Source organism: Microtus ochrogaster, chromosome 6 (assembly GCF_000317375.1).
Source record: "Microtus ochrogaster isolate Prairie Vole_2 chromosome 6, MicOch1.0, whole genome shotgun sequence".
Taxonomy (NCBI): Eukaryota; Metazoa; Chordata; class Mammalia; order Rodentia; family Cricetidae; genus Microtus; species Microtus ochrogaster.
Genome location: NC_022013.1, coordinates 84,314,148 through 84,326,222, shown reverse-complemented (window position 1 = coordinate 84,326,222; position 12,075 = coordinate 84,314,148). Strand labels below are relative to the sequence as shown.

General features: G+C 50.4%; 1 protein-coding gene across 5 annotated transcripts in view; it reads right to left on the bottom strand.

Moving 5' to 3' along the window:
* Positions 1-1,141: 1,141 nt before the first annotated feature.
* Positions 1,142-12,075, bottom strand: part of Psen2 (presenilin 2) — a 29,982-nt gene continuing 19,048 nt past the window's right edge. For 2 of the 5 annotated variants that reach the window (XM_005348969.2, XM_026779858.1), the window contains exons 7-11: positions 11,131-11,229; positions 7,657-7,740; positions 7,224-7,325; positions 6,636-6,754; positions 3,522-5,539 (exon numbers count right to left, since the gene is read on the bottom strand). In XM_005348969.2, the coding sequence (XP_005349026.1) occupies positions 5,384-5,539; positions 6,636-6,754; positions 7,224-7,325; positions 7,657-7,740; positions 11,131-11,229 (560 nt within the window). In that variant the 3' untranslated portion in view covers positions 3,522-5,383. Of the gene's footprint in view, positions 1,947-3,521; positions 5,540-6,635; positions 6,755-7,218; positions 7,326-7,656; positions 7,741-11,130; positions 11,230-12,075 lie in introns of those variants that run through there. The other 3 variants (XR_003377065.1, XR_003377064.1, XM_026779859.1) reach the window with 3 other exon arrangements.

The following is a 12,075-nucleotide window of genomic DNA, read 5'->3' as shown; positions in this document are numbered from 1 at the left end:
CACATAGTCGCAGACCTTTCCTGTTTTTCTCTCCTGTGTACCCAAACTGATGCTTCTTATCATGGCTTTTTCTAAATAAATAAATAAATCTGTTTGATAAGAGTGTGTGCAATCTGCTAAGACCAGCACTTTGGGGTGGTGAACACTAGCGGAGCATATCGGGGTGTTAGGTGGAAGGAGGAGAAGGGAGCTGGGGATACGGAGGAAGAAGAGCAAGGTGTGAGCAGGAACATCTGACATAGAAACACACTTGGAAATTAGATCAGGGTTGCATTTGACTTTATGTCCTAGAAACATAATGATGCTTTAATCAGAGAATGATTTTTTTTAATAATGTAACAAGGTTGTAGGAAGCTAGGGCAGCTGCTCAAAGAAGTCACTAAGTTTCCAGCCTCCTTGTAATTCCCTTCTCCGTATGCACACTTTGCTGGCAGCTTTTTGTCTTCCCAGTCACAGAGAGGCCCTGACAGCTCCAAACATCATGTACGGGTCCCATCAAGAAGAGAATAAGACTCAGTGTCCTTTATTTATGGCTAGAAACCAAATATGAGTGAGTACATCCCGTGTTCCTCTTTTTGGGTCTGGCTTACCTCACTCAGGATAGTGTTTTCTATTTCCATCCATTTGTATGCAAAATTCAAGAAGTCCTTGTTTTTTACTGCTGAGTAGTACTCTAATATGTATATATTCCATACTTTCTTCATCCATTCTTCCATTGAAGAGGCATCTAGGTTGTTTCCAGGTTCTGGCTATTACAAACAATGCTGCTATGAACATAGTAGAGCATATACTTTTGTTGTATGATAAGGCCTCTGAGACAATGGGGATGTTCTATCGGAAACTCACCAAGGCCAGCTGGCCTGGGTCTGAAAAAGCCTGGGATAAAACCGGACTCACTGAACATAGCGGACAATGAGGACTACTGAGAACTCAAGAACAATGGCACTGGGTTTTTGATCCTACTACACGTACTGGCTTTGTGGGAGCCTAGGCAGTTTGGATGCTCAACTTACTAGACCTGGATGGAGGTGGGTGGTCCTTGGACTTCCCACAGGGCAGGGAACCCTGATTGCTCTTTGGGCTGACGAGGGAGGGGGACTTGATTGGGGGAGGGGGAGGGAAATGGGAGGCGGTGGCGGGGAAGAGACAGAAATCTTTAATAAATAAATAAATTTTTAAAAAAAGAAGAGAATAAGAAGGCATAAAGCAGATCGCCATCCAGGATGCTCTTACCTACCCCCTTTTTACATCAAGAAAACAGCTTCTCAGGACTCACCCCCTGGACATCTGCTTAGCCCTCAGTGGCCGGAGCTGAGTTCAATTTCCACAGTGCTGGGGGCTGAGGCAGTGAGTAACATAAAACCAGCACTCCAGACAGCGAGAAGAACAGAAACTGGGGGAGGCGAGAAACAGGCAGAAGTCATGTGCGTGGACCAATCACACTGGGTGACAGAGTCAACAGAGATGGGAGAAAAGAGACCCCCCCCCGAAAAAACCCACATTTAAAATAAAAGTAGAAAATGGTCAAAGAAAGAATAGGGAGGGGGCTGATTTCTAAATAAAAACAGAAATGGGTTTAGCAGGGTTTTAAGTCTATTCAAAAAGAAAGCTTCAAGGCAGGAAAGGATGCCACAGACTGTGAGTAAATACCAGTCTGGAAACGGCCTTTTCTTTCGTAGGGGGCTGAAGATGATTAGAAAGCTCAGGAGGGCAAGCAGGGAAACTGGGTACAGTTCTGGATTGACCTCCCTCTGCCTCAAGGTCCGGGTGTTGGGTGCCTTCAGGAACGCCATCTTCTCTCTTCACCAGAGTCCTGTGGCTTCACTCACCTGGCAGACCCTGGTCTGGGAGACCCAGTGCCAGGGGACAGAGTAGAGTCCAGGAGTCCATCGCCTGCTCATGGAAACGTGGCCTATGTTGGGAGAGTTCCGCAATACACCGGACACCTGGTTACAGAGCCAGAAAACCCGTTAGCTCCCTCCTAAACACAACCATAAAAATCTCAGAGGAATTCAAAATCGCACCATCCAAAGAAAAATGCTACACTTTAGAAAACTCTTGAGGCTGCAGGAAGATTTTATAAGATTCAAAGGCACAAAAACCCAAAGCAAAAGAGACATTAAGCAATGCACATTTTAAAACTAGTTTGGTATAGCAAAAGTCCCCTCAGGGAGGATAGCAGGGTCAGCCACAGGCACATAAGACAGTTTACAGCCAGGTATCATGATGGACAACAAAGTACAGGTAGGGACAAGCGAGATGACTCGTCGTTAGGACAAGCGAGATGACTCGGTCGATAAAGACCATTGCCACCAAGTCTGATGGCGTGAGTTCAAAACTCTGGGACTGGTACAGTGGAATTCCATGGCTTCTCTCTGCCTCTGCCTCCTTTCTCCCAGCATTCAGTTTAGTTTGCCCAGCCTAGCTCTACTCTACCCTATCAGGCCAAGCCAGCTTCTTTATTAACCAATGGTATTTACAGCATACAGGGGGGACTCCCACATCATCACCCCTCCCTGAGGAGTTACCAGCACCTCATAGTTGCTGTGGAGGACTCACAGCCCTGTAGCCACCAGTAATTTGCCCTTACTCAGGTAAACCACCCCTCACCCATGCTCATGCCCCAGCCCTAATTAAACACAGTGAGCCTCAAGCAGAGAATAGTACCAGGCATGAATTTAAGAGGGGGACTTGGTGGGAAGAAGGGTTCTTGTGGGAGGGGAAGGAATAAGAGGATAATAGAAGAGAAGATGATTGAAGTATATTATGTATGAAATTGTCAAAGAATTTTTAAAAAACGAAAAAATCTACCCAAGGATAGGGACAAGCTTTTACTTTTATTCTATGTGCATTGGTGTTTTGCCTGGTGTGTGTGTGTGTGTGTGTGTGTCTGTGTGTGTGTCTGTGTGTGTCTGTGTGTGTCTGTGTGTGAAGGTGCCAGATCTTGGACTTACAGTTGTTAGTGTTATGCCCAGATCACAGAATCCCCCCAAAAAACTAAGGAGACCAAGTCCTGTATGTAAAAGCAAAGAGCCTTTATTCTACACAAGTTTGCAAACTTGGACTTCCCATGTGTCCAATATATTAGAATGATAGGAGAGCCCCCAGCTCAGCTGGGGTTGGGTTTTTGTAGTAGCAAAGGTAGGGGTGAGGGATTTCTAAGGTTCAGGACCCCTGATTGGCTGACACTTGTCTAGGGGTGTCCTGGTGAAAAGTGATGCTTGTGACTTAGTAGGTGATCTTGTCTACAATGGTTGGAACGTTAGAAATTTCCTTTGGATGGTCTGTTCCTGGGTAGTGCCTGGGTGGTCTCAGTTTATGGTCTTTCTTGGAACCAGGGTAAACTATTGAGACTCAGGCCTCTATTGAGCTTGTCATGGCTGGGTCCTACAGTTAGCTGCCATATGGGTGCTGGGACTTGAACCTGGGTCCTCTGGAAGAGCAGTCGGTGCTCTTAACCATTGTGCCGTCTCTCCAGCCCCATGTATCATTTTTAAAAAGCACTTCAGAACCCTGAAGTTTTATTTCTGAGACAAATAAGGAAGCTGTTAGCTGACTGGCTCCGTGGGAGCAGGTATAGGGTTTGCAGACCATCCCTTTCGGAATGTTGGAATCTATCCTGCTTTCTTTTCCGCCAGGGTGCTGGGTCCTGCTGGGAGGACATCAGGTTGAATCTATTCCAGAAGCTTTTCTTTCTCTCCCATTATTCTTCACTTTCCTCACTGGGCCCTTTAGGGGCGGAGAGAGTCTCACTCCCTTGGTGTCAGCGTGTTTATGTGGTGGTGGGGACACACCTCTACTTCCACTTTTACCTCTGCTTGTGGCCTTGTCCCCAGCACCCCAGGCTATCTCTTTAAGCTGCTAATTTTCTCCTTAGATGTTCCACCCCAGAGCCGCTCTGTGGAAGATAAACATTTCCTTAACTGACAAATGTAATGAACTTTCTGGGTTTTTCCTCCAGCCCCTGGAGCTTTTTCCTCCAGGGATGAGCTCAGCATCAGCCGTGACTGCTCCCTGGTCTCTCAGGCTCTGCTCTGTCTCAGTCCCAGCCACGCCCCAGCTTCCAACCACCTCCCATCGTGACAGCAAGCAGCCTCTGCTAGTCTTGGATCTCTGCTCTGTCTCAGCAAGTAGCTCAGGGGGAAGAAATCTCCCATCAAACACCAACACACACACACACACACACACACACACACACACACACACCTCATCCCTCTTCCACTAATCAGCAGTTCACGGGGTTCCCTCTGGAGCAAAGGACAGAGCTAGCAACACCTGGGTTTTTTCCGCAGCCCCAGCAGGGCAACAGCCTAGCCAGTAGTTTCTTTTGTAGCCTCATGGCCCCACCCAGAGGGACTTCCGAGACTCTGCAACCTGTGCCAGGCTGAGGAAGGGCAAAGCTGGCCTGCCTTTCACCATGGGCAGGGACTGGGAGCGACTCTCTGAGCTCAGGTGGCCCCCTGGTTCAGGGCTCGCTGGCTCCTGAGAACAGACAGCTGTCAAAGGAACCACTCAGCATCTTAGCAGCTCCCTTGCCGCATTTCTGTGGCCACAGACAACCTGCCAAGGTCAGGGCTCTGTGGGGTCCCGGCAGGCTTCTGTCCCAGTGCCTCCCAACGCTGTACTGTGGAACTTTCTAAAGAACTGAGTGCAGAGGGTCAAGGCAATTAAACCTCTCTCCCCAATTCCCCGATAATGGGTTAAATCCCTTCCTCCCTGGTACACAGTGCGCATCACCTCCCCTCCGGAGAGCCCCAGGATGCAGGGAAGGGGCTATGTTAACAGAGGGACCAAACACCGACATTCCAACAGGAGCATCTATTTATTGGAATTGATACTAAGCCACCTCCAGCAGTCACTGCTGTCATAAGAACAGGACTCAGCTTCTAAAGGAACTAAAGTAACAGAGACATCACAAACAAAGCACCGGGGACATCCATGACCGCAAACTGGCTCTTTCGCCTCTGGTCAGGGTGATGGCACTTAGTGTCCTTCCTGACCATGTCTCCTGGTCCCCACTGATTTGCACATGGTCCTTCTGTTCAACTCCAGAGGATAACAGACCTGCATGGGGCCTGCATCCTCCCCAACCTGCTCTGCATATGTGACCTCATCCCTGAAGATAATCGTGCCAAGCATCCCACTGGGGCCACGGATGTCCCAGCAGGAAAGCCACAGTCTGGTGACAAGACACCTAGCACCAAAGAGCAGCTTCTGTTTCCTCGTCACAAAGTAAACACGACACTTTTTTTTTAATTCTTTTTTTTTTTTTGTAAGGAAAGGAAAGTTGCTTTTTTAAAAAATATATGGCACTAGAGTGGAAAACTATACACCTGCATTCAGAGACGCTTCTTACAGTCCGCAGGGCCACGCCTGTCTCCCGTCAGATGTAGAGCTGGTGAGAAGCCAGAGTGTCCATGAAAGGGCGCACCAGGTTGTCCGTGGAGAAGTAGAAGATGAGCCCGAAGGTGATGGAGATGGGGAGGGCGGGCAGGGCCTTCTTGAACACGGCAAGCAGCAGGAGAGTCAGACACAAACCCTGCAGGGCATCCAGGGGAGAGAAGGCGGTGACTCTACCATGGTGTGTGGTGCCATCCCTAAGGCTAGCCTGCACGGCGACAGGCATGCAACTGTCCTTTCCAGATATGCACTTGCCCCTCAAGGTGCGTAGGGCAGGGTCCTCTCTCACACACACCCCTTAGTCAGGACACCTATGTGCTGGCTTAGGTCAGGCCATGTGGCTTCTCCATCTGGGGACAGCAGTCACACGGGATGGCAAGAGAGTTTCTCTAAGGAATGTGCATTCACAAGAGACCCAGATGAGCACAAACAAAATCCTACAAAGGTGCTCAGCAGCAGACACCAAGGAAACCATGGATACCACGTAATCCAGCCCTTTGAAGCAAGCATGGGGTGACCCTTTCTACCTCTACCCTTGGTCTCCAGGGTGAGGACAAGGCACCAAAATACCTGTCCAGTCCATGGGACAACAGGTCCCAAGCCAGACAGTATGATAGGGGAGGAGCCTGGAGTCTGTTATTCTGTGTGGGCACAAACAAGCTCTTCAGGGCACTGGAAAGAGCACCAGCTTTAACCGTGCTCTCTGTGGCCATACCCAGGGTTTCCACCCCAGCACAGCACAAGGAAGCATGCTCTAAGATGACATTGCAGGATATGTCCCCTAGCTTGAGTAGCAGCCATCAGAGCCTCCACACTGCACTATTGCTGAGGCTAGAGAACCCAGGATTGAGAGTTCTGTGGGGTCCTGGTGGCACAGAGAATGGGTAACTGTGGATGGGAGGGGCACCCTTTCACACTCCTCTGTAACTGTCCCCACAGGTAAAGGCCTTCAGCTATGACATCCCCCATACATCTCAGACAATCCAGGGACTAAGGGACCGGGCCCTGAGACTTCCACCCAAACCCTAGCAGGGAGGTACATGTGGTCACTGCGGTCAATGCCACTTGTGCCTCTCCAGGTGCTCTCTCCAGGTGACCATGTCTTGGTGACCACAGTCTGGGTTTGGCAGCTCTCCCCTCACTGCCTTTGCCCCTCAGAGGGAAGACAGCAGCTGGAAATGCCCTCTGAGGACCCCAGGTGATGAGCCCCCTCCTCCACCATGCAGCCCACTCACAATGAGGATGGCGATGAAGCAGGCCAGTGTGGTGTTCCAGTCTCCATTGCCGGTGGCTGCCGCCTTGCCCACCAGGACACTGTAGAAGATGAAGTCTCCCAGGCCAAGCTTCACACCCCCTATAAGGAGGAAAGAAAGAGGCCCCTGTCTAATCCTACTGATGAGAGACTTTAGCAGGAAAACAAACAAACCAACCAAAGGGGGGGAAAAAAAATCACAAGTCAAGGGACCCAGCAAGAGGGTCAAGGGGCAAGACGAACGTATCCCTCAGTAGCACTACTGAAGACTAGGTGCAAGATGGATTACCTAGGAAAAGATGGGGGCAGGGGCTAGGACTGAGTGCCTGGCAGCCTAGGCAGAAGCCTGGAATCTAGGTGAGCCACTTGGTTAGAAGAGAAAGGAGAACAGGACAGTTGCTGACTGCCGGGGCTGCAGGCTGCTGTGTTGTTTAGCGTGGAACCTGACTACAGGTATTTTTAAGTAGGTTTAATGCCACCACCCTCTAGAACATGGATGCTGACAGAGACTTGAGGAGGCCCCCAACCCTGCTGCCCTGTGAAGCAGGCCATCTGAACTCGGGCACCTTACTTTCCTCTTCTTCTTCCAGCTCTTCCCCTGGATAGCCAGGAAGGGGGGCTTCAAAGGCTTCAGGGTATGAGGGCTCCCCAAAACTGTCATAGGAGTCTTCTTCTGAGCATCCGAGAAGAAAGGACCACCATCATCACACACGGTGGGGTGTGGCAGGGAGAGACAAAGGCTGGTCAGAAGGTACAAAAATCCAGAAGATTCCCCAGTACCCTCCCACCTCGAGGCTCCCCACCATCACCCCCCAACACCATCCAGCAAAACTGAGGTGAACGCTGGGCGAAGGGTGGACAGTCCAACTGTCACTTACTCTCTAAGTCAGGTGGCTATTAGACAGTGTGACTGCCGTTCTGAACCTTAACCCACAGAGGGGCCGGGCCAAGAGGGGTGCAGATGAGGATCGCCCCTGAGACAAGACTGTGAGCCCTATACTCACCCATCTCCGGGTCATAGGGGAGTTGCAATGCTCCCTGAGAGGAGGGATCCGGCTTTGCCATGCCCACAGTCCACACCATGGCAGCTACAGAAAGAGCAAAGGGACATGCGTCAGGTAGTATTCCCTGACCTGGGGAAAGCAGAGCCAGTCCAAGCCCCCAGAAGGTTACACAGCCCCTTCATCCTGCAGGGTGCTCAGGCTTGGCTGACAGAGGCTGGGGGAGAGGGGGATGATGAACAGTTCACCTTTGTCCTCTGGCCCACCTCTCAGATAACAATGGCAAGAATAACAATGACCAATGGGCAGCCTGCTGGCTGTGTCTTTTTTAAAATTGCCTTTTATCTTATTTTTGGTTTCATTTATCACGAAAAGGGAGACATGGAAATTATTTACACAGTGAAACAGCTCAGAACGGCAGTAGAACAGGCAGTTTCTCGGGGCGCCATTTCAACAGCGATTTCAGTCCACAGACTTTCCAAGAATGCCACCATCTCTAAATGAGAACTAATCCTTGCCGTCCACAACTGCTGTGGCCTCTGTGTTCTGGGAGTGACCTCGTCACCAGCATTCACACGAAACAGCCCAATCCCTCCACCCTTCCCTTTAGAGACCGATACTACTGCGACTTGCAAAACTCTTCCTGGAGAGTTTTCTGAAAGCACAATGCCGCCTTTGGCTGTAGTTTCAGCAGCCCTCCTTCAGCCAATCCTTTGCCAAACAACAGAAGAAACCTTCGGAAAGCCTGTCTGTTGGGATTCTTGCTACCGCAGCTAGAACCTAAATTGTCTTTTTTTTTTTTAACACACACACACACACACACACACACACACACACACACACACAAAACCACGAGGGGCTGAAGAGATGGCTCAGTGGTTAAAAACACATATTGCTCCTGCAGAGATCCTGGCTTCCTTTCCCAGCACCCACATGGCAGGCAGTTCACAAGTGTCTGTAACTTCAGTGCCAGGGGATCCCCTCTTCTGGCCTACATTGGTACTGCGTGTATGTGATATACAGATACCCATGCAGGCCAAACACTCATATACAAATAAATAAAATAAAGACAAATCTTCTAAAAAACAATTTTTAAAACTTTATTCCTGAGGCTGAAGAGCTGGCTCCATGGTTAGGAGAACCTGCTGTACAATCGTGAGAAGCAGAGCTCACGCTCAGTTCCTTTAACAAGCTCATGGTCTTGTAAACGCCCCTGACTCCAGCTCCGAGGAAGCTATGTTTCCTTTCTGGCCTCCGTGTACACGGGGTGTATTCATGGCCATTTGCTCACACAGACACACATGCACACACAAAATAAACATGTCAAAATGCAATGTCTGAGCCTCAGGGGCACTCTGTATTCAGATCTGTAAAACTAACCCTGCTCTTTTCATCTTACAGGGCCGAAACTCTGTGCCCACTAGATGCCCCCCCTTCCTCAGGCCCTGTGTTCACCTCTCACTCTATTACGTCTCTGTAATTTTGCCTACTCTTGATAGGACATGGAATCATACAGTGCCTGTCCTGTCACTAGTGCAGGTCTCCCATCCTAGTGTCCCCAATCCATCCACATCACCATCTCGGTCAGAATCTTCTTTTGTAAAGGAAGAGTAATACTCCATCCTATGGGGACAACACCATATTTTAGCCATCCATTCATCGATGAATGGATACTTCTAGCTCTGAACTACCATGAGTGACACCGATATGGACACAATGTACAAACACCTGTTTGAGTGCCTGTTCTTGATCCCCTTGGGTACATGGTCACCATGGAAACTGCTGCATCATATGGTACAGGCTGACCTATGACTCCCCTCAGAGTTTATTACTCCATGTTTCTACTTCCCCAGTGAGAATTTCACACTCGGTGCAGCACGAAGCCCAGACTCAGCACCCCCAGCACCCGTCCGACCTGCCTGCAAAAGGCTGTGGGTCTTCCTTGTTGCTGGGACACAAAGCACTGCCATTAACTTTGACTCCGCCTTGCGACCCTGGTGAGTCGGGCTTGCAAAATGTCCCAGAATGTGCTTCATTCACCCCACAGTCTCTACTGGTCCCGTCTATAAGCCCTGCTTGCCCTTCCTCTGACGCTGGACCACGCTGCTGCTGAGCGCATTCTGCTCTCCACTTAGTAGGCAGTGTGATCGTGTCCAGGAAGAAGGGCCAATGTGTCACAGTGCTCTGCAGGGCTCACACTGTCAGGACCCCAACCACCACCATTCTCTCCCCCATCTGCTCTAGCCACACTGGACTCTGGGTGCTCCCTGAACACAGCCACCCCAGACCTACCTCAGGGTCTTTGTATCTGTGGCTGTCCCCCTTACCCCAAGTGCTGACCTCCAGACTTCCACCTAGTACTATCCCCTACCTGAGTCAGGGCTCTGGCCACGCGTGACCTATGAATGAGGCTTCCCTGGCCATCTTTTGCAAAATGGCCTCCCCTATGGCCCTGAGGTCCTTGGTCCCTTGCCCTGCTCTAGTCTTCAACAGAGCATTGGCTACCTCCTGGCTTACATCTATCTACCTCCTTAGTTTGCCTCCACCCATGAATGAATTTTCCGTGGACAAGGAATCTCCTTTGCACACAGGGGATGCCCGGCCTCAGGCACTCAGACTAACCAGAACCATCCGTCCTCATCCTTAGAGCATCCTGGGATGTACTTTCTAGCTCAGGGCCATGCTGCTGGCAATTCTCCATTCTAAGCTTGACTTCTCATTCATTATGATGACCCAGATCTGCAGATGATTTCCTGGGTACCTGAGGCATCAGAACCCAGAATCGCAGACTCTGTATTTAGATAGCCCCACTGTCAAACAGAGTGGCTGCTGCCCCCACAGGGCGAGAACTCGGTGAGCCCCAGTTTACATAATCTTGCTTCCTGCAAGACCTCTATGTCACACACAGGGCCTACCAGTAAGTAGGGACTCAATATAAAGTGGTGACTTCTGTTAAATAGATATATAATATATAAACCCACATCCTCTGACATGACCCCAAGGCTAGATGCCCCGGGTCTCCCTTCAGAGATGACCAACTTCCACTGCCAAGCTGCTGCCTATGAACCCCAGACAGAACCAGGGGCCCCTGCCCTCCAAAGTCTGCAGGACTCAGTGGTGGTTACACAGCTCTAAAAGCAGCAGATTCAGGAGATGTGGAACTATACCCAGTGTAGGCTGTCAGATGGTGAACAGAATGGGGCCACAGGACTGTCCACGCCCTCCTTGTAACCGCCTTCCTACCCAGATTTCCAGACCTTCTTTCTGGGCAAGACTCAGCCCACTAGGGTCTCTAGAAGTAGAACCCTCCTGCAGGTGGTGACCCTCACAGTGTTATCATGACTTGGTTCTCGCCTTTTGAGATCTCCGGAGTACACATCCTGTCAACTATCAAAACCATGGCCAACTATCATGTCTCCACAAAAGGCTACCTGCTGACCCCCCCCCACCGTCTAGCAGAGGCATGGGACCACTCACATGAGTATATCAGGGCAGGAAATATGGGCTCATTTCTCTCCTGGGCAGTTTCCACCAGCATCCTCAGTGGCCCCTTGGGGCACAGCACAGCCACGAGATCTGGGAAAACAGAGACATCCTTGTCATATCAAAGGGGACCTTTCTTCACAAGCAGTGCAAAAAGAGCCACCCCTCCATCACCAGGAGCCTAAGGGAGCTTCCGGGCACACCATGCTGCTGGACTGGTGTCCCAAGCCCACCAATCTAGAGTTTGCACTGGCTGGAGCCAAAGCAGGGAACCACAAAGTAGGCAGAGCTGGGTGCTGAGACCGAGAGAACGACCTTGGAAGTCCTACTTCCCTGTGTCTCAAAATTTTTATCCTTAAAATGCACGTTGTAATGCTGGCCTGGCCCTAATGCTACTTAAACAGCAGCGAGCAGCGAAGGTCGCAATAGGCAGCAGGCACCGTGCGCTCAGACTCATCCGAGGCATCAGTGACTCCGGCACACCCACGCTTGATGAGCACATTGGCAGGCGCAGGCAGTAAGAGTGGTCACTTTGCGGTGTGTGCCCCCAGCATCACAAAGGAAGAGTCTGAGCCAGGTGGTGGTGGTGTGATGCTTGCCTTTAATCCCAGTACTCAGGTGGCAGAGGTAGGTGGATTTCTGTGGGTTCAAGGCCAGCCTGGGTTACAAAGTGAGTTCTAGGCTCCAAAGCTACACAGAGAAACCCTGTCTTAAAAAACAAACAAACAAACAGAACGTCTGTGGGAAAGCCTTCTCGGGTCAGGAGGAGGGTGCACTGCGTGCCTTCTCTCCTGTTAGCATTGGAATGGGAAATGTCTGCTAGAGACTCATGTTTTGAGGGTTTCATCTCCACCTGGTGACACTATTTTAGGAGACTTTGGACTCTTCAGGAGGTGGGAGCTGGCTAAGGGATGCAGATCACTAGAGGTGGCCTTTTGT